Here is a 20,934-nt window from a genome sequence, read left to right as displayed (position 1 = left end):
CTCCTCGAGTGGTGGTGGTATGACTGTATACGCAAATCTCCCCCACCCATAGGATTTGTAGCTATGTGGGCTTAATGCGCGTCACACAGTCCTGCAGCAGGCCCGTGTCGGTGTCACAACCAGCTGGAATGAGGCGTGCACTCACTCGTCGAAAGAAGGGCCACATTTCCTTGATTGTGAAATTTATGCTGTAGCAAGCTCCACCTCTATGGGAAGCAATTATAAACTATGGGTAATTTGATTGGTCCTAGCGCTAGTCACTCTTCGCTGCTGACACATAATACCGGTGGATACGGAGGACGGCTCAACTAAGAAAAATGATAAGGTCATTCGAATTACTGTAGCGAGCGAGTTTATTGCTACAATGAAACTGAAAAAATTGTACTGGCGATAGGAATGAACGGATGATTTATATAGAGGCAAAGTCGAACCAAGGAGGCAGGCAAATTTGATATAAATACGCCGGAGGGGGGGCAATGCGCTGTTATCGGAGACCCCTGTGTCTGTCAATGTGCAAGTAGACGCCAGAGCGGTGGAAGGTTTTGCTAACGCAATCAAGGTGGAATTGTACAAAACAAGTTCCACGTCCGGTGTAATACGCACATTACTGTGTTTGTGGGGGACGTGAAACAAGGTAGGCCTCATAACACTTGTAATTTCTATATCATTCAATGGTCTGGGTTTCCGGATCCATTATTAGCCTATTTAGTAGCCTAGCCTAGTGAAGTCTGAATAGCTCAGGCTTCACCCAACTGTCCTTTATCAACCTTGCCAGTGTATATATGGAAGAAAGCCTGTGTTTGAATGGACCAGGTTTGATTCTGTTGGACCATTTATTTTCCGTTATGTAGGCCTACCCTAATGTTATACAGCGATCAGTGCCAAGAGTGCAGTTGGCGGAAAACGGGATACAGTCAGCAGCGTTGACACAATACATTTAGAGGCTACAGGATAGCCACCACTCCAGTCTAGTGTGCCGTTCGTTGCGCTCCACTTATCATCTTACCATAAATGGACAACGAGTACGTACGATCGAATGGAGATGTAACGGTTCTGATTAGGTTATATTTGGTAGGCTCGCGCACATGGCGTAGCTGCTGGTGATGGGCTCGAGCTTTTTTATTTGATGTATTTCCCATCAGCAGTGAGCACGCCTCTCTCGCCGCTGCTTCTATAACGCTACGGTGCGTTAAACCATATAGTTTATAGATCAGGTTATTAAACATTCACCTTTTTCTGATGTTGGATGATGATGATTTATAGCCAAGTAAATAGTAATATTATTTAATCGCAGCAATGTTTCACCCTCTATTGAGGGCCATAGCCTTAGCTACATTATAAATGTATGTATTGCCATGTTGGCCAGACAGAGCATGTAATATCCCTCGTTTCGCATGATGATGAGCACTTTGACGCACGCGATCATAACTAATTCTGCTCCCCCTTCATAACGGAAATATATATCTCATAAACAAAAATGATGTGCTATTGTTGACACAAGTACCAACTATTGTTACCACATGTGTCCTCTGGATCTGTGCTGGCTCTAGTCTCTGTGTCCGACAGTAAATCATCTATTTTAATGTCATCTGTGAGCCCAAGCTTGTGCTGTAAATGGACAGGATGTCCAGACAAGAACCATAATAAACAACATTTCTCTCCGGTGCTGCATACCGACATGACGCTATTGGTCCAAAGCCAATTTTATAATTCTTTGATACCAACATATACCTAATGTACCTTTGGCCTAGTTTTTACATCGACTGTGGTGCTGGCCTGGTACCTGGCCAGGAAGACTTCTTAGGTCAGAACAGTCACAAACTGGACCTTGCAGAGACAGACAAGCATAGGGCCTATCCATAATTGCATGTAGTGGTCTAAATCTGGAAGTGATAAATAAATAGGAACACCTTTTAAAGGGGAGGGGGATAAAGAGGGAACCACTGTAGGGATTTAGAACAGAGAAAGTGAGGCCCCTCTCCCCTGATGGAGAAAACCCTGGATGAACTGAACTGATCTACAACTAGATGTGATGAAGGTAGCAGAGGTTGTTTTTGGTCACCCTCTGTAGCCCTTTCCTGCAGTCAATGACCAATAGCACCCTCTTTGGCCTCATGGGTGGAAAGTTATTCATATTTTTTTTCATAATTACTTTTTTAATGAAAATCCTGTCTTTCTATGTCAAACAGTTATATTTCAGTCTTCTGTGATGTCTATAAAGTGTATTATTGGCATGGAAACTCAACATGGAATACATTTAAACTATATATCTGACATGGTACAGGTGTCTTTTTTTAAGCCCATAACCATGTGTGTTTAAGACTACCAAGAATCCCTCTGTTTGGCCCTGATTTAGCCCACTGCAGTAAGATGTTAAATGAATTACCATACCTGGTGGTGACACTCATCTAGTGCAAAAGGTCAGACTGTAGGCTGTAGACCTATTGTAAGGGTATATTTTATATATTAGCTAGTAATTCAGTAGGCACTCCTATCCAGAGAGCACTACAAGTGCTTTCAACTAAGGAAGTAGAGAAGACCACACACCACACACCACAGGTTCACTGTGAGTGCAACCTCTGTGCTAGAACAGAAGAGAGAGAAAAAAAAGTGAACATGTTTTGTCATTTATAATGATAGTTTTTCAAGCTTTAGAACAGCTTGTTAAACGTTTGTTTCGTGGGACGGAAACAAGGAAGCAAGGTGTCCTTTGCAAAAGCCAAATTGACAAACTCTTTTTCAGAAATATGGAACCATTGATCGAGACTTGTTATTCTAAGTCTAGAAAATGGATGTAAGATGATGACATTAACGGTGACTTGTCTTCCTTTCTCTCAAGGATGATGCGCCTGGCTTGCTGCACCGTCCTCCTCTTCCTGCTCCGTCTCTTGGTGGGCCTGCCCTGGTTCCAGGTTCTCCCCTCCATCCTCATCTTCTACCTGGGCTCTGGAGGCTGGAAGTTCCTACTCATTTTCGCCAAAACCATCAGCAGAGATTTACAGTGAGTGGACGTATAGTGTGGGATGTTGGGTGTGTGTCAGTGTGGACCTGTCTACACCTGTCTGCAAGTCAGAAGCACGTTTACAGAAACACGTGCGTCAGTGCTCCTCGAGTTTTAATGGCGTTAAACAACCAATACATTTAGACAACAGATACCTTCACCATGGTTAGGACTAGAATAGGACTTTAATAGGACTTTAAGTTAGGACTATAGGAGTTCCATTGTCTACAAAAAGAAAAGCAGCACATTCCTGTAAGACGAGGAGGAATGTGCCACAGAGGAGACAAACGCTCACGTGTGTTACAGAAGGGAATGTTGAGTTAGTCATGTATGGAGGAATGCTCAAGGACAAACGAGACTAAACGTGACGGAGAGAGCAAAGACAAAGCAGACAGATGAGAGAGACAGGTGCTGAGGTTTCTTTGTGTTACGAGTTCACATTCAAAGCTAGCTAGTGTTGTGATCAGTTCACCATGGTGACAGGTACTTTCCCTTGCACCCAAGTAACGCTTCAATGTTCTGATCCGAAAGTCTGGATTGGTGTAGTAACTCTTCAATGTTCTGAAGTGTCTGGATTGGGGAAGGGGAATCAGTTGTTACCACAATACAAGAAAAGCCCTTACTTGGAGTGAAGTTTGTGGTGCGTCAACCTGATTATTCAGAGAAGTAAAGTAATGTCCTATCTCACTTTCAATTTAAAAAAAATAATATTATTTCACCTTTATTTAATCAGGTAGGCCAGTTGAGAACAAGTTCTCATTTACAACTAATTACTTTACCTGGACAAGATAAAGCAAAGCAGGGCGACACAAACAACACACATGGGATAAACAACCGTACAGTCAATAACACAATAGAAAAGTCTATATACAGTGTGTGCAAATGTAGTAAGATTACGGAGGTAAGGCAATAAATAGGCCGTAGTGGCGAAATAATTACAATTTAGCAATTAAACACTGGAGTGATAGATGTGCAGAAGATAAGTGTGCAAGTAGTTGCACATTCAAGCAATAATAAATGATATGGTTTATTCCATTAGGGACAAACGTGTCGGCCACACGGGTTTCATCAGTGTCATAGATGAATCACATAATAAATAAATAACTTTATAGGTTGGTTTATTATGTGATTAATCTACGACACTGATGAAACCCGTGTGGCCGACACGTTTGTCCCTAATGGAATAAACCTTATCATGTCTTAGACCGAGTGCCGCAGAGGTCTCAGACACTGCATCTCAATGCAAGAGGTGTCACTACAGTCCCTGGTTTGAATCCAGGCTGTATCACATCTGGCCGCGACCGGGAGGCCCATGGGGCAGCGCACAACTGGCCCAGCGTCGTCCGGGTTAGGGAGGGTTTGGCCGGCAGGGATATCCTTGTCTCATCGTGCACTCATCGTGAAACTCCTGTGGCGGTCCGGGCACAGTGCACGCTGACACTGTCTCCAGGTGTACGGTGTTTCCTCCGACACATCGGTACGGCTGGCTTCCGGGTTGGATGTGCATTGTGTCAAGAAGCAGTGCGGCTTGGTTGGGTTGTGTTTAGGAGGACGCATGGCTCTCGACCTTCGCCTCTCCCGAGTCCGTACGGGAGTTGTAGCGATGAGACAAGACAGTAACTACTACCACTTGGATACCATGAAATTAGGGAGAAAAGGGGGGTAAAATAAAAATAATAATAAATAAATAAAATATTTGAGCCACCACAGTAGTTTGGATCCTCACGATAGTGTTAAAAGAGTAGTAGTGGTGACTGGCCGTTATTGTGAGACTCATGTGAGGGCCTCTGTTTCCCTTTACCCTACTGTACAGTTTAGTAATAAAACTTAAGAGGAAGTAGTCACTGGTTGGAGAGACGCCTCGTACCCCTTGAGTGACTCACCCCAAAGGAATGGTTTCGGTTAAACCTGCCTGTTCAGAGGGACAACCCCAAACCTTGATGGACCTGTATGGCTTATGAATACAAATAATGTCCTCTATATCCTAACCTGTTTTTATTGCTTATTTAGACTTTGTCCTGGAGAGCGAAACAAACCTTGGTGTTACAATATTTTACAACTCAAAGCCGCTGTTGCACTAATGAGTCTTTAAATGGACATTAATGTCTGTTTGCTCAAGAATTGCCACAGTTATAAAATGACATGCTCCAGTTTTATCAGCGTATTTGTTTCTCAATGTAAATTGGAAGCTTTTTCTGGATTTGAACTTTGATCCCAGAAACAAAACATGTATTACTTCATCATAGATTGCTTAATGTAGTTTATTGCTTCCTCACAGTGTACTTCACACCAGCTGCTATTTAGTCAGGAAAACCATGCAAAACGACATCAGGGTTGTGTTCATTAGGGCATGCACGTCCGGCTAGTTTACCACCATGTCTCTACATTCAGATTAACGTCACGTTCTCTTTAGGCTCTTAGTTCTCTGAGTTGTTCTTTAACCTCCCTCTCCTCCACAGTGCGGCAGGCGTCCTCCTCAAGGTGAAGTCAAACGTCAATCGTCACCTGAAGGAACGAAACACCCTCCCTAAGATTTTCGCCGAGACGGTGCGTCGCCATGGGGACAAGACTGCGCTCATTTTCGAGGGCACGGGCGAGAAGTGGTCCTTCCGGCAGCTGGACGAGTACTCCAACCGCGTAGCCAACCTGCTGCTCCAGAGGGGCTTTGTGGAAGGGGATGTGGTGGCTCTCTTCATGGAGAACCGGTCCCAGTACGTGGGCCTCTGGCTGGGCATGGCCAAGATAGGAGTGGAGGCTGCTCTGATCAACTTTAACCTGCGGCTGGAGGCCCTGGTGCACTGCGTCACCATCTCAAACGCTAAGGCCGTGGTGTTCGGCAGCGAGCTGACCGAGGGTGAGGACCAGGGGAGTTAGTGGATGGATGGAGGGAGGATGGGTGATGGAGGGAGTGGCGGGATGGAGGGAGGATGGGTGATGGAGGGAGTGGCGGGATGGAGGGAGTGGCTGAGTGACAGGTGGCTGGAGGGATTGTTTGAGTGACGGATGGAGGGAGGTAGTGGATGGAGGGATGGACAGGGGGCTGTAAATCTTTATTTAAGGAAATTGTACATGCTAAAGGCCCATTCCTGGACATACTGTAGAATTAGACTAATGCTGGACTACATTCTTTTTAGTCTCGGACTAGGCTTAATCTGAGTCTGGGAAACCAGTATAAGGGTTTATTTGATTCTCTGTTTCTATGACATTAACTTTAAGATCACTTTCCTGTCTTGTCTCGCTCTCCATCTCTCTCTCACTATCGCCCCCTTTCTTTCTCTCTCTACCTCCCTCTCCCTTGCTCTCTCTCTTCCCTGTCCTCCCTCCCTCTATCCTATAGCGGTGTGTGAGGTCCACAGTTCCATGGGGAAGACAGTACAGATGCTGTGTTCAGGGGACTGGGACCCCAAACGTGTCCCTGCAGGGACAGAGTGCCTGGAGCCTCTACTGGATGCCGCCCCGACCCACCTGCCCATCCGCCCAGATCGCTGCTTCACTGGTCAGTCAATCAATCTGTCCAATCATACTCAGTCAGTCAAACAGTCTGTCCAATCATACTCAGTCAGTTTATAAGGAGCCAGACCTGGACTCGGATAGTATTTTTCTTTCCAAAATGTTTTAGTGTTTGATTGAACCTGTCTAAAGTGCAGTGTTTGCAATTTCTGGAGTATTCCATTGCGCTAGGCAGGCAAGATCAATCAAGCCCCTAGTTTTACTGCTTTCTCCACTGTTTTCTATTGTATGTCTGTTGTATGTTTTTATTGATTTCTCCCCATATGTCTGTCTTCCAGATCGTCTGTTCTACATCTACACATCTGGGACCACCGGGATGCCCAAAGCTGCCATCGTGGTGCACAGCAGGTACGCACTCTGGACCTCCTATTTCTCTTCTCTCTCTCTGTATCTCTCTCTCTCTCTGTATCTCGCTCCCTCTCTCTCTCTCTGTATCTCTCTCTCGCTCTGTCTCTGTCTGTCTGTCTGTCTCTCGCTCTCTCTGTCTGTGTGTGTGTCTCGCTCTCGCGCTCTCTGGAGCTCTCTGTGGAGCTCTCTCTGGCTCTCTGTGGAGCTCTCTCTGGCTCTCTGTGGAGCTCTCTCTCGCTCTCTGTGGAGCTCTCTCTCGCTCTCTGTGGAGCTCTCTCTGGCTCTCTGTGGAGCTCTCTCTGGCTCTCTGTGGAGCTCTCTCTGGCTCTCTGTGGAGCTCTCTCTGGCTCTCTGTGGAGCTCTCTCTGGCTCTCTGTGGAGCTCTCTCTGGCTCTCTGTGGAGCTCTCTCTCGCTCTCTGTGGAGCTCTCGCTCTGTGGATCTTGCTCTCGCTCTGTGGAGCTCGCTCTCGCTCTGTGGATCTTGCTCTCTGGAGCTCACTCGCTCTCTTTCTGGAGCTCGCTCACTCGCTCTCTGTGGAACTCGCTCTCTGGAGCTCTCTGTGGAGCCCGCTCTCTCTCGCGCTCTGTGGAGCTCGCTCTCGCTCTGTGGATCATGCGCTCGCTCTCTGTCTCCCTGGAGCGCTCTCTCTCTCTCCCTGGAGCGTTCTTGCTCTCTCTCGCTCCCTGGAGCTCTCTGGAGCTCTCGCTCTCTCTCTGGAGCTCACGCCCTCGCTCTCTCTCTCTGGAGCTCTCTCTCGCTCTCCTTCTGGAGCTCGCTCTCGCTCTCTCTCTGGAGCTCGCTCTGTCTCTCTCTCTCTGTCTGTGTGTGTATCTCGCTCTCGCGCTCTCTCTCGCTCTCTGTGGAGCTCTCTCTGGCTCTCTGTGGAGCTCTCTCTGGCTCTCTGTGGAGCTCTCTCTCGCTCTCTGTGGAGCTCTCTCTGGCTCTCTGTGGAGCTCTCTCTGGCTCTCTGTGGAGCTCTCTCTGGCTCTCTGTGGAGCTCTCTCTGGCTCTCTGTGGAGCTCTCTCTGGCTCTCTGTGGAGCTCTCTCTCGCTCTCTGTGGAGCTCGCTCTCTCTCGCTCTCTGTGGAGCTCTCGCTCTCGCTCTGTGGATCTTGCTCTCGCTCTGTGGAGCTCGCTCTCGCTCTGTGGATCTTGCTCTCTGGAGCTCACTCGCTCTCTTTCTGGAGCTCGCTCACTCGCTCTCTGTGGAACTCGCTCTCTGGAGCTCTCTGTGGAGCTCGCTCTCTCTCGCGCTCTGTGGAGCTCGCTCTCGCTCTGTGGATCATGCGCTCGCTCTCTGTCTCCCTGGAGCGCTCTCTCTCTCTCCCTGGAGCGTTCTTGCTCTCTCTCGCTCCCTGGAGCTCTCTGGAGCTCTCGCTCTCTCTCTGGAGCTCACGCCCTCGCTCTCTCTCTCTGGAGCTCTCTCTCGCTCTCTCTCTGGAGCTCGCTCTCGCTCTCTCTCTGGAGCTCGCTCTGGCTCTCTCTCTCTGGAGCTCGCTCTGGCTCTCTCTCTCTGGAGCTCGCTCTCTCTCTGGAGCTCTTTCTCTGGAGCTCTCGCTCTCTCTCTGGTGCTCTCGCTCTCTCTCTGGAGCTCCCGTTCTCGCTCTCGCTCTCTCTCTGGAGCTCTCGCTCTCTCTCTCGACTCTCTCCACTGTTTTCTATTGTATGTCTGTTATATGTTTTCTCTCTGGAGCTCTCGCTCTCTCTCTGGTGCTCTCGCTCTCTCTCTGGTGCTCTCGCTCTCTCTCTCTGGAGCTCCACAGGCTCTCTCTCCAGAGAGAGCTCCACAGGCTCGCTCTCGATCTCTCTCTGGAGCTCTCGCTCTCTCTCTGGAGCTCTCGCTCTCTCTGGAGCTGTCGCTCTTGCTCTCTCTCTGGAGCTCGCTCTCGCTCTCTCTCTGGAGCTCGCTCTCGCCCTCTCTCTGGAGCTCGCTCTCGCGCTCTCTCTGGAGCTCGCTCTCTCTCTCTCTCTGGAGCTCTCGCTCTCTCTCTGGAGCTCTCGCTCTCGCTCTCTCTCTGGAGCTCTCGCTCTCTCTCTGGAGCTCTCGCTCTCTCTCTCTGGAGCTCGCTCTCGCTCTCTCTCTGGAGCTCGCTCTCGCCCTCTCTCTGGAGCTCGCTCTCTCTCTGGAGCTCTCGCTCTCTCTCTGTCTCTCTCTGGAGCTCGCTCTCTGGATCTCGCTCTCTCTCTGGAGCTCGCTCTCGCTCTCTCTCTGGAGCTCGCTCTCGCCCTCTCTCTGGAGCTCGCTCTCGCCCTCTCTCTGGAGCTCTCGCTCTCTCTCTGGAGCTCTCGCTCTCTCTGTGGAGCTCTCGCTCTCGCTCTCTCTCTGGAGCTCTCGCTCTCTCTCTGGAGCTCTCGCTCTCTCTCTGGAGCTCTCTCTCTCTGTATCTCTCCCTCTCTCTGTATCTATCCCTCTCTCTGTATCTCTCTCTCTCTCTCTCTGTATCTCTCTCTCTCTGTATCTCTCTCTCTCTGTATCTCTCTCTCTCTGTATCTCTCTCTCTCATTCTGTATCTCTCTATCTCGCTCTCGCTCTGTCTCTCTCTCTCTCTCGCTGTATCTCTCTCCCTCTCTCTCTCTCTGTATCTCTCTCTCGCTCTGTCTCTGTCTGTCTGTCTGTCTGTCTCTCGCTCTCTCTGTCTGTGTGTGTGTCTCGCTCTCGCGCTCTCTCTGGCTCTCTGTGGAGCTCTCTCTGGCTCTCTGTGGAGCTCTCTCTGGCTCTCTGTGGAGCTCTCTCTCGCTCTCTGTGGAGCTCTCTCTCGCTCTCTATGGAGCTCGCTCTCTCTCGCTCTCTGTGGAGCTCACTCTCTCTCGCTCTTTGTGGAGCTCTCGCTCTGTGGAGCTCGCTCTCGCTCTGTGGATCTTGCTCTCTGGAGCTCACTCGCTCTCTTTCTGGAGCTCGCTCACTCACTCTCTGTGGAACTCGCTCTCTGGAGCTCTCTGTGGAGCTCGCTCTCTCTCGCGCTCTGTGGAGCTCGCTCTCGCTCTGTGGATCATGGAGCTCGCTCTCGCCCTCTCTCTGGAGCTCGCTCTCTCTGGAGCTCTCGCTCTCTCTCTGGAGCTCTCGCTCTCTCTCTGGAGCTCTCGCTCTTTCTCTGGAGCTCTCGCTCTCGCTCTCTCTCTGGAGCTCTTGCTCTCTCTCTGGAGCTCTCGCTCTCTCTCTCTGGAGCTCGCTCTCGCTCTCTCTCTGGAGCTCGCTCTCGCCCTCTCTCTGGAGCTCGCTCTCTCTCTGGAGCTCTCGCTCTCTCTCTGTCTCTCTCTGGAGCTCGCTCTCTGGATCTCGCTCTCGCTCTCTCTCTGGATCTCGCTCTCGCTCTCTCTCTGGAGCTCTCTTTCTCTCTCTCTCTGGAGCTCTCTTTCTCTCTCTCTGGAGCTCTCTCTGGAGCTCTCTCTCTCTCTTTCTCGCTCTCTGCAGCTCTCTCTTTCACTCTTCTGCTCCTTTCCTCTCTCTTTCCCCTCTTATCCTGTCTTCTAATTCACTCTTTCTCTCACCTGTGTTTGACAGGTACTACCGCATGGCAGCCTTGGTATACTATGGCTTCGGTATGACGTCTGATGATGTGTTGTACGATTGCCTTCCCCTCTACCACTCCGCAGGTAACACGTGTGTGTGTGTGTGTGTGTGTGTGTGTGTGTGTGTGTGTGTGTGTGTGTGTGTGTGTGTGTGTGTGTGTGTGTGTGTGTGTGTGTGTGTGTCCATTGTAATTGTTTCTGAAACACGTGTGCATGTCTTCTCTAGGAAACATTGTCGGCGTGGGGCAGTGCCTGATCCACGGCATGACGGTGGTCATCAAGAAGAAGTTCTCTGCCTCCCGGTTCTGGGACGACTGTGCCAAGTACAACTGCACGGTGAGACAGAGACACGCTGCTAGCTGACTCCCAGTAGCTCAGAGACTGTATGACTCATATCTACAGAATAGGAGACCAGTAGAGAGAAGATGCATGTTTTGGGTTACTGCTCTGTTCAACTGTGTTGATGTTTATCTACAGCGATAGCTCAAGGATATTAGGGTTTACCATTAGGGTTTACCATTAGGGTTTACCATTAGGGTTTACCATGAGGGTTTACCATGAGGGTTTACCATGAGGGTTTACCATTAGGGTTTACCATGAGGGTTTAGCATGAGGGTTTACCATGAGGGTTTAGCATGAGGGTTTACCATGAGGGTTTAGCATGAGGGTTTACCATGAGGGTTTACCATGAGGGTTTACCATTAGGGTTTACCATTAGGGTTTACCATGAGGGTTTACCATGAGGGTTTACCATGAGGGTTTACCATTAGGGTTTACCATTAGGGTTTACCATTAGGGTTTAGCATTAGGGTTTACCATTAGGGTTTACCATTAGGGTTTACCATGAGGGTTTACCATGAGGGTTTACCATGAGGGTTTACCATTAGGGTTTACCATTAGGGTTTACCATTAGGGTTTAGCATTAGGGTTTAGCATTAGGGTTTACCATTAGGGTTTAGCATTAGGGTTTACCATGAGGGTTTACCATGAGGGTTTACCATTAGGGTTTACCATTAGGGTTTACCATTAGGGTTTACCATTAGGGTTTAGCATTAGGGTTTACCATTAGGGTTTACCATTAGGGTTTACCATTAGGGTTTACCATTAGGGTTTAGCATTAGGGTTTAGCATTAGGGTTTAGCATTAGGGTTTACCATTAGGGTTTACCATTAGGGTTTAGCATTAGGGTTTAGCATTAGGGTTTAGCATTAGGGTTTACCATTAGGGTTTAGCATTAGGGTTTACCATTAGGGTTTACCATTAGGGTTTAGCATTAGGGTTTACCATTAGGGTTTAGCATTAGGGTTTACCATGAGGGTTTACCATTAGGGTTTACCATTAGGGTTTACCATTAGGGTTTAGCATTAGGGTTTACCATGAGGGTTTACCATGAGGGTTTACCATTAGGGTTTACCATGAGGGTTTACCATGAGGGTTTACCATTAGGGTTTACCATTAGGGTTTACCATTAGGGTTTACCATTAGGGTTTACCATTAGGGTTTAGCATTAGGGTTTACCATTAGGGTTTACCATGAGGGTTTACCATGAGGGTTTACCATGAGGGTTTACCATTAGGGTTTACCATTAGGGTTTACCATTAGGGTTTAGCATTAGGGTTTAGCATTAGGGTTTACCATTAGGGTTTAGCATTAGGGTTTACCATGAGGGTTTACCATGAGGGTTTACCATTAGGGTTTACCATTAGGGTTTACCATTAGGGTTTACCATTAGGGTTTAGCATTAGGGTTTACCATTAGGGTTTACCATTAGGGTTTACCATTAGGGTTTACCATTAGGGTTTAGCATTAGGGTTTAGCATTAGGGTTTAGCATTAGGGTTTACCATTAGGGTTTACCATTAGGGTTTAGCATTAGGGTTTAGCATTAGGGTTTAGCATTAGGGTTTACCATTAGGGTTTAGCATTAGGGTTTACCATTAGGGTTTACCATTAGGGTTTACCATTAGGGTTTAGCATTAGGGTTTACCATTAGGGTTTAGCATTAGGGTTTACCATGAGGGTTTACCATTAGGGTTTACCATTAGGGTTTACCATTAGGGTTTAGCATTAGGGTTTACCATGAGGGTTTACCATGAGGGTTTACCATTAGGGTTTACCATTAGGGTTTACCATTAGGGTTTACCATTAGGGTTTAGCATTAGGGTTTACCATTAGGGTTTACCATTAGGGTTTACCATTAGGGTTTACCATTAGGGTTTAGCATTAGGGTTTAGCATTAGGGTTTACCATTAGGGTTTACCATTAGGGTTTAGCATTAGGGTTTACCATTAGGGTTTACCATTAGGGTTTAGCATTAGGGTTTACCATTAGGGTTTACCATTAGGGTTTACCATTAGGGTTTAGCATTAGGGTTTACCATTAGGGTTTACCATTAGGGTTTACCATTAGGGTTTACCATTAGGGTTTACCATTAGGGTTTAGTTTACCATTAGGGTTTACCATTAGGGTTTACCATTAGGGTTTACCATTAGGGTTTACCATTAGGGTTTACCATTAGGGTTTACCATTAGGGTTTACCATTAGGGTTTAGCATTAGGGTTTACCATTAGGGTTTACCATTAGGGTTTACCATTAGGGTTTACCATTAGGGTTTAGCATTAGGGTTTACCATTAGGGTTTACCATTAGGGTTTACCATTAGGGTTTACCATTAGGGTTTAGCATTAGGGTTTACCATTAGGGTTTACCATTAGGGTTTACCATTAGGGTTTAGCATTAGGGTTTACCATTAGGGTTTACCATTAGGGTTTAGCATTAGGGTTTACCATTAGGGTTTACCATTAGGGTTTAGCATTAGGGTTTACCATTAGGGTTTAGCATTAGGGTTTACCATTAGGGTTTACCATTAGGGTTTAGCATTAGGGTTTACCATTAGGGTTTACCATTAGGGTTTACCATTAGGGTTTAGCATTAGGGTTTACCATTAGGGTTTACCATTAGGGTTTAGCATTAGGGTTTAGCATTAGGGTTTACCATTAGGGTTTAGCATTAGGGTTTACCATTAGGGTTTACCATTAGGGTTTACCATTAGGGTTTAGCATTAGGGTTTACCATTAGGGTTTACCATTAGGGTTTACCATTAGGGTTTAGCATTAGGGTTTACCATTAGGGTTTACCATTAGGGTTTAGCATTAGGGTTTACCATTAGGGTTTACCATTAGGGTTTAGCATTAGGGTTTACCATTAGGGTTTAGCATTAGGGTTTACCATTAGGGTTTACCATTAGGGTTTACCATTAGGGTTTACCATTAGGGTTTAGCATTAGGGTTTAGCATTAGGGTTTAGCATTAGGGTTTACCATTAGGGTTTACCATTAGGGTTTAGCATTAGGGTTTAGCATTAGGGTTTAGCATTAGGGTTTACCATTAGGGTTTAGCATTAGGGTTTACCATTAGGGTTTACCATTAGGGTTTAGCATTAGGGTTTACCATTAGGGTTTAGCATTAGGGTTTACCATTAGGGTTTACCATTAGGGTTTACCATTAGGGTTTACCATTAGGGTTTACCATTCGGGTTTACCATTAGGGTTTACCATTCGGGTTTACCATGAGGGTTTACCATTAGGGTTTACCATGAGGGTTTACCATGAGGGTTTACCATGAGGGTTTACCATGAGGGTTTACCATTAGGGTTTACCATGAGGGTTTACCATGAGGGTTTACCATTAGGGTTTACCATGAGGGTTTACCATTAGGGTTTACCATGAGGGTTTACCATGAGGGTTTACCATGAGGGTTTACCATGAGGGTTTACCATTAGGGTTTACCATGAGGGTTTACCATGAGGGTTTACCATTAGGGTTTACCATGAGGGTTTACCATGAGGGTTTACCATGAGGGTTTACCATGAGGGTTTACCATTAGGGTTTACCATGAGGGTTTACCATGAGGGTTTACCATGAGGGTTTACCATGAGGGTTTACCATGAGGGTTTACCATGAGGGTTTACCATTAGGGTTTACCATGAGGGTTTACCATTAGGGTTTACCATGAGGGTTTACCATGAGGGTTTACCATTAGGGTTTACCATTAGGGTTTACCATTAGGGTTTACCATTAGGGTTTAGCATTAGGGTTTAGCATTAGGGTTTACCATTAGGGTTTACCATTAGGGTTTACCATTAGGGTTTAGCATTAGGGTTTACCATTAGGGTTTAGCATTAGGGTTTACCATTAGGGTTTACCATTAGGGTTTACCATTAGGGTTTAGCATTAGGGTTTACCATTAGGGTTTACCATTAGGGTTTACCATTAGGGTTTAGCATTAGGGTTTAGCATTAGGGTTTACCATTAGGGTTTACCATTAGGGTTTACCATTAGGGTTTAGCATTAGGGTTTACCATTAGGGTTTACCATTAGGGTTTACCATTAGGGTTTACCATTAGGGTTTACCATTAGGGTTTAGCATTAGGGTTTACCATTAGGGTTTACCATTAGGGTTTAGCATTAGGGTTTAGCATTAGGGTTTAGCATTAGGGTTTACCATTAGGGTTTAGCATTAGGGTTTAGCATTAGGGTTTACCATTAGGGTTTAGCATTAGGGTTTAGCATTAGGGTTTAGCATTAGGGTTTACCATTAGGGTTTAGCATTAGGGTTTAGCATTAGGGTTTACCATTAGGGTTTAGCATTAGGGTTTAGCATTAGGGTTTAGCATTAGGGTTTAGCATTAGGGTTTAGCATTAGGGTTTACCATTAGGGTTTAGCATTAGGGTTTAGCATTAGGGTTTAGCATTAGGGTTTACCATTAGGGTTTAGCATTAAGGTTTAGCATTAGGGTTTACCATTAGGGTTTAGCATTAGGGTTTAGCATTAGGGTTTAGCATTAGGGTTTACCATTAGGGTTTAGCATTAGGGTTTAGCATTAGGGTTTAGCATTAGGGTTTACCATTAGGGTTTAGCATTAGGGTTTAGCATTAGGGTTTAGCATTAGGGTTTACCATTAGGGTTTAGCATTAGGGTTTACCATTAGGGTTTAGCATTAGGGTTTAGCATTAGGGTTTACCATTAGGGTTTAGCATTAGGGTTTAGCATTAGGGTTTAGCATTAGGGTTTACCATGAGGGTTTACCATTAGGGTTTAGCATTAGGGTTTAGCATTAGGGTTTAGCATTAGGGTTTAGCATTAGGGTTTACCATTAGGGTTTAGCATTAGGGTTTACCATTAGGGTTTACCATTAGGGTTTACCATTAGGGTTTACCATTAGGGTTTACCATTAGGGTTTAGCATTAGGGTTTACCATTAGGGTTTAGCATTAGGGTTTAGCATTAGGGTTTAGCATTAGGGTTTAGCATTAGGGTTTACCATTAGGGTTTAGCATTAGGGTTTAGCATTAGGGTTTACCATTAGGGTTTAGCATTAGGGTTTAGCATTAGGGTTTAGCATTAGGGTTTAGCATTAGGGTTTAGCATTAGGGTTTAGCATTAGGGTTTACCATTAGGGTTTACCATTAGGGTTTAGCATTAGGGTTTAGCATTAGGGTTTACCATTAGGGTTTAGCATTAGGGTTTAGCATTAGGGTTTACCATTAGGGTTTAGCATTAGGGTTTAGCATTAGGGTTTAGCATTAGGGTTTAGCATTAGGGTTTAGCATTAGGGTTTAGCATTAGGGTTTACCATTAGGGTTTAGCATTAGGGTTTAGCATTAGGGTTTACCATTAGGGTTTAGCATTAGGGTTTAGCATTAGGGTTTAGCATTAGGGTTTACCATTAGGGTTTACCATTAGGGTTTAGCATTAGGGTTTAGCATTAGGGTTTACCATTAGGGTTTAGCATTAGGGTTTAGCATTAGGGTTTAGCATTAGGGTTTACCATGAGGGTTTACCATTAGGGTTTAGCATTAGGGTTTAGCATTAGGGTTTAGCATTAGGGTTTAGCATTAGGGTTTACCATTAGGGTTTAGCATTAGGGTTTACCATTAGGGTTTAGCATTAGGGTTTACCATGAGGGTTTAGCATGAGGGTTTAGCATGAGGGTTTACCATGAGGGTTTACCATTAGGGTTTACCATGAGGGTTTAGCATTAGGGCTTACCATGAGGGTTTACCATGAGGGTTTACCATTAGGGTTTACCATTAGGGGTTAGCATTAGGGTTTACCATGAGGGTTTACCATTAGGGTTTAGCATTAGGGCTTACTATTAGGGTTTACAATTAGGGTTTACCATTAGGGTTTACCATTAGGGCTTAGCATTATGGTTTACCATTAGGGTTTAGCATTAGGGCTTACTATTAGGGTTTAGCATTAGGGTTTACCATTAGGGTTTACCATTAGGGTTTAGCATTAGGGTTTACCATTAGGGTTTAGCATTAGGGTTTACCATTAGGGTTTACCATTAGGGTTTAGCATTAGGGTTTACCATTAGGGTTCACCATTAGGGTTTACCATTAGGGTTTACCATTAGGGTTTAGCATTAGGGTTTACCATTAGGGTTTACCATTAGGGTTTAGGGGGAAATCTGTTCAGGTGGTCAAAGTAGTCAAATGTAATTCAACAGGAAGCCATGTGGGTAGACAGCATTATAAGACTGTGTTGTTCTACAGAAGTACCCAAAGATTTGGGGAATAATATAATAATAGTTAGATCTGTAGATTGGTGTGGGTTCCTCACTTATACGCCCTCGTCTCATTGTGCTGGTGACTGACTCACTGACTGACTGTTTCTCTCTGATCCCCAGATTGTCCAGTACATCGGGGAGATCTGCCGGTACCTGTTGAACCAGCCGGTAAAGGACATAGAGGGTAAACACAAGGTCCGTATGGCGCTCGGTAACGGCCTGCGCCAGTCCATCTGGGAGGAGTTCACCTCTCGCTTCAACGTGCCACAGATAGCAGAGTTCTACGGAGCCACAGAGTGCAACTGTAGCCTGGGAAACTTCGACAACATGGTGAGGCCCTAGGAGGACATTTTGGATCTCACAGCAAAGAGCTGAAAGCAAATGATGACGCTCTCATAGTTTATTTTATAGTATTGGCAGACATTTTGGCTCTGAGGGCCTGCTTTTTCTATAGTGTGTGGTCCCAGGAAATTAACATCGTCTGTGTAGTGTTGATCTTTATTATGGCTTTCACTTCACATCTCAAAGCACATAAAAACACTTAGGGTATTTCATCCTCAAAATAAAAATTTGGGTATTAGTGGTCAGTGATGGCACTCTGTCACTTTGTATTGAATTTGGACTGCATGCTGTCTGTCTCCATTCTCCCATTGTTTTGCTGTATCATAGCTATGTGTCTCCATTCTCCCATTGTTTTGCTGTATCATAGCTATGTGTGTAGCAGTTGCTGAACAGAGTTTCAGTGGTTTTAGATGGGTTGACCATAACAGTATGGTATTTTCTCTGTTACAGACAGGAGCATGTGGCTTCAACAGCCAGATCCTCCCCTTCATCTACCCCATCAGACTGGTGAAGGTAGATGAGGAGACCATGGAGCTAATCAGAGGCCCCGATGGCGTCTGCATCCCCTGTGGGCCTGGTACGTCACTACTAGTATAGCTATAGTATTACTCTCTCAGGCCTGGTTAGTTTTAGTATAGCATACCTATAGAATACTCTCTCAGGCCTGGTTAGTTTTAGTATAGCATACCTATAGAATACTCTCTCAGGCCTGGTTAGTTTTAGTATAGCATACCTATAGAATACTCTCTCAGGCCTGGTTAGTTTTAGTATAGCATACCTATAGAATACTCTCTCAGGCCTGGTTAGTGTTAGTATAGCATACCTATAGAATACTCTCTCAGGCCTGGTTAGTTTTAGTATAGCATACCTATAGAATACTCTCTCAGACCTGGTTAGTTTTAGTATAGCATACCTATAGAATACTCTCTCAGGCCTGGTTAGTTTTAGTATAGCATACCTATAGAATACTCTCTCAGGCCTGGTTAGTTTTAGTATAGCATACCTATAGAATACTCTCTCAGGCCTGGTTAGTTTTAGTATAGCATACCTATAGAATACTCTCTCAGGCCTGGTTAGTTTTAGTATGCATACCTATAGAATACTCTCTCAGGCCTGGTTAGTTTTAGTATAGCATACCTATAGAATACTCTCTCAGACCTGGTTAGTTTTAGTATAGAATACCTATAGAATACTCTCTCAGGCCTGGTTAGTTTTAGTATAGCATACCTATAGAATACTCTCTCAGGCCTGGTTAGTTTTAGTATAGCATACCTATAGAATACTCTCTCAGGCCTGGTTAGTTTTAGTATAGCATACCTATAGAATACTCTCTCAGACCTGGTTAGTTTTAGTATAGCATACCTATAGAATACTCTCTCAGGCCTGGTTAGTTTTAGTATAGCATACCTATAGAATACTCTCTCAGGCCTGGTTAGTTTTAGTATAGAATACCTATAGAATAGTCTCTCAAACCTGGTTAGTTTTAGTATAGCATACCTATAGAATACTCTCTCAAACCTGGTTAGTTTTAGTATAGCATACCTATAGAATACTCTCTCAGACCTGGTTAGTTTTAGTATAGCATACCTATAGAATACTCTCTCAGGCCTGGTTAGTTTTAGTATAGCATACCTATAGAATACTCTCTCAGGCCTGGTTAGTTTTAGTATGCCTACCTTAACCCTGACATTCTGAATGCTGTGCAAGCCTGATGCTCTGCAAGCCTGATATAGCAACTTTGAACTCATCATGAGGGTCCGCAGTTTCTTGTGGGTCTGCGTACCCACATCCGTACCCACATCCCTACCCACATCCGTACCCACATCCCTACCCACATCCGTACCCACATCCGTACCCACATCCGTACCCACATCCCTACCCACATCCGTACCCACATCCGTACCCACATCCGTACCCACATCCCTACCCACATCCGTACCCACATCCCTACCCACATCCGTACCCACATCCCTACCCACATCCGTACCCACATCCCTACCCAAATCCGTACCCACACATGCAGTTAGAGCCGGGCCTAGTATTTGGGGGCCCTAAGAAACATGTATCAAGAGACCCCAGGCTAAACTACAGGAGATCTCGAAGCAGTTGTGGGCCCCAGAGACGAGGTGTGCCGGCCCGCCCTGGCACCTGTCAACCACTACCCCACCTATGGGTTAATTAACCCATAAGGCACAAGGGGGTGTGGTATATGGCCAATATACCACGGCTAAGGGTTGTTCTTAGGCACGACGCAAAGCGGTGAGTAGCTGCTGCTGTTGCAACAGCTAATGGGGATCCTAATCAACAAAACTGCCTGGCTGTCCAGGGAACTGAGCAGATTGAAGATCGACATAGCAGCTCTGAGTGAAACGAGGTTAGCTGACGATGGCACCATCACTGAACCAATAGGTGGCTATAGGTTTTTCTGGAAAGGGAAACCAAACGATGAGGACAGAATACATGGGGTAGACCAACCTTCTCAGGCATCTGCATGACTTACCCTCTGGCAGAAATGAGCCTTGTGAAAATCAGGATTCCTCTCAACAAGACCAGGCATGCCACAATAATTAGTGCCTACGCACCTACATTACCAAGCCCTGACAATGTGAAAGAGCAGTTCTACTCCGAGCTAGACAAATAATGATTTCTTGAGACTTCAATGCTAGGTTTTGATTGATTTTATTAAAAAAAAAAAAAAAACAGACATAAGGGCGCCAGCTGGTGACGCCTCCACATACAATTTAAGACAATCAAGGATAACAAAATAAATCTTAAAAGCTTATTTCCCTTGTGGGAAAAGATGGCACTAACGGACAAAGAGTGATTTACAAAGATGGAGTGTGACACTTCAAAAAAAACTGTTTCTAGACTGTTTCTCCATGTAACCCACATACAAATTAGCATAGTTAGGAGCCATGGGGGATCCCATAGCAATACCCTTCGTCTGAAGAAAGAAATAATTTAGAAACATGAAGTAGTTGTGTGTGAGTACTATTTCAGCCAATGTTATAATGCATTCACTGGAAGGTAGTTCATTAGGGTCACGTTGCAGAAGAAAATGTTCCATGGCTTCAATACCGCCCTCGTGTGGAATATTGATGTATAACGACTCAACATCAAAAGTAACTAACAAAGTATTCTCAGGGAGAGGATCAAGAGATTCAATAATAGGGATAATTTAAAGACCCTTGCTCCCTTCGGTCTCAACGTAGACTTTGATCTGAAGCCATTCTTGGGATTATTGTGATTTTGCTATTGTAAATGTTTGTAGACTTATGTAGCCTAATTGTATCTATGATCGTACGCTACCCGTTTATGTTTTTTGTATGCTATTTTAATATATGAGAATTAACCAATGATATCAGGCCACACCTAGTCATAATTACAGACACCTGTGTGTGTATTTTGACACTATATAAATGAGTCATCCCGCAGTGTTTGTCATTATACCCTGATGAAGACAGCTTGTCTGTAGAAATGTTGGACATAAATATTTTTGCATCTGAGCTCCTAGAGTGTGCGGCTCTCCTTTATTTTTTTAAGTGTTCCACTCCGCTAGCCAGCACCTCGCCTAAATAGGTGTTCCACTCCGCTAGCCAGCACCTCTCCTAAATAGGTGTTCCACTCCGCTAGCCAGCACCTCGCCTAAAT

The 20,934-nt window shown here is 45.4% G+C and overlaps 1 protein-coding gene across 1 annotated transcript in view; it reads left to right on the top strand.

The window, feature by feature from the left end:
- The first annotated feature begins 298 nt into the window (after window positions 1-298).
- The window catches only part of LOC120044898 (long-chain fatty acid transport protein 4-like), a 35,383-nt gene continuing 14,747 nt past the window's right edge, over window positions 299-20,934 (top strand). Inside the window, exons 1-9 of the mRNA XM_038989622.1 lie at window positions 299-634; window positions 2,840-3,001; window positions 5,461-5,855; window positions 6,339-6,497; window positions 6,790-6,859; window positions 10,364-10,455; window positions 10,598-10,707; window positions 17,062-17,271; window positions 17,734-17,860. Coding sequence (XP_038845550.1) covers window positions 2,841-3,001; window positions 5,461-5,855; window positions 6,339-6,497; window positions 6,790-6,859; window positions 10,364-10,455; window positions 10,598-10,707; window positions 17,062-17,271; window positions 17,734-17,860 — 1,324 coding nt within the window. The 5' untranslated portion in view covers window positions 299-634; window position 2,840. The remainder of the gene's footprint in view (window positions 635-2,839; window positions 3,002-5,460; window positions 5,856-6,338; window positions 6,498-6,789; window positions 6,860-10,363; window positions 10,456-10,597; window positions 10,708-17,061; window positions 17,272-17,733; window positions 17,861-20,934) is intronic.

This window comes from Salvelinus namaycush, chromosome 3 (assembly GCF_016432855.1).
Source record: "Salvelinus namaycush isolate Seneca chromosome 3, SaNama_1.0, whole genome shotgun sequence".
Lineage (NCBI taxonomy): Eukaryota > Metazoa > Chordata > Actinopteri > Salmoniformes > Salmonidae > Salvelinus > Salvelinus namaycush.
Note: the sequence above shows the minus strand (reverse complement) of the source record. Positions and strands in the feature narration are given on the sequence as shown.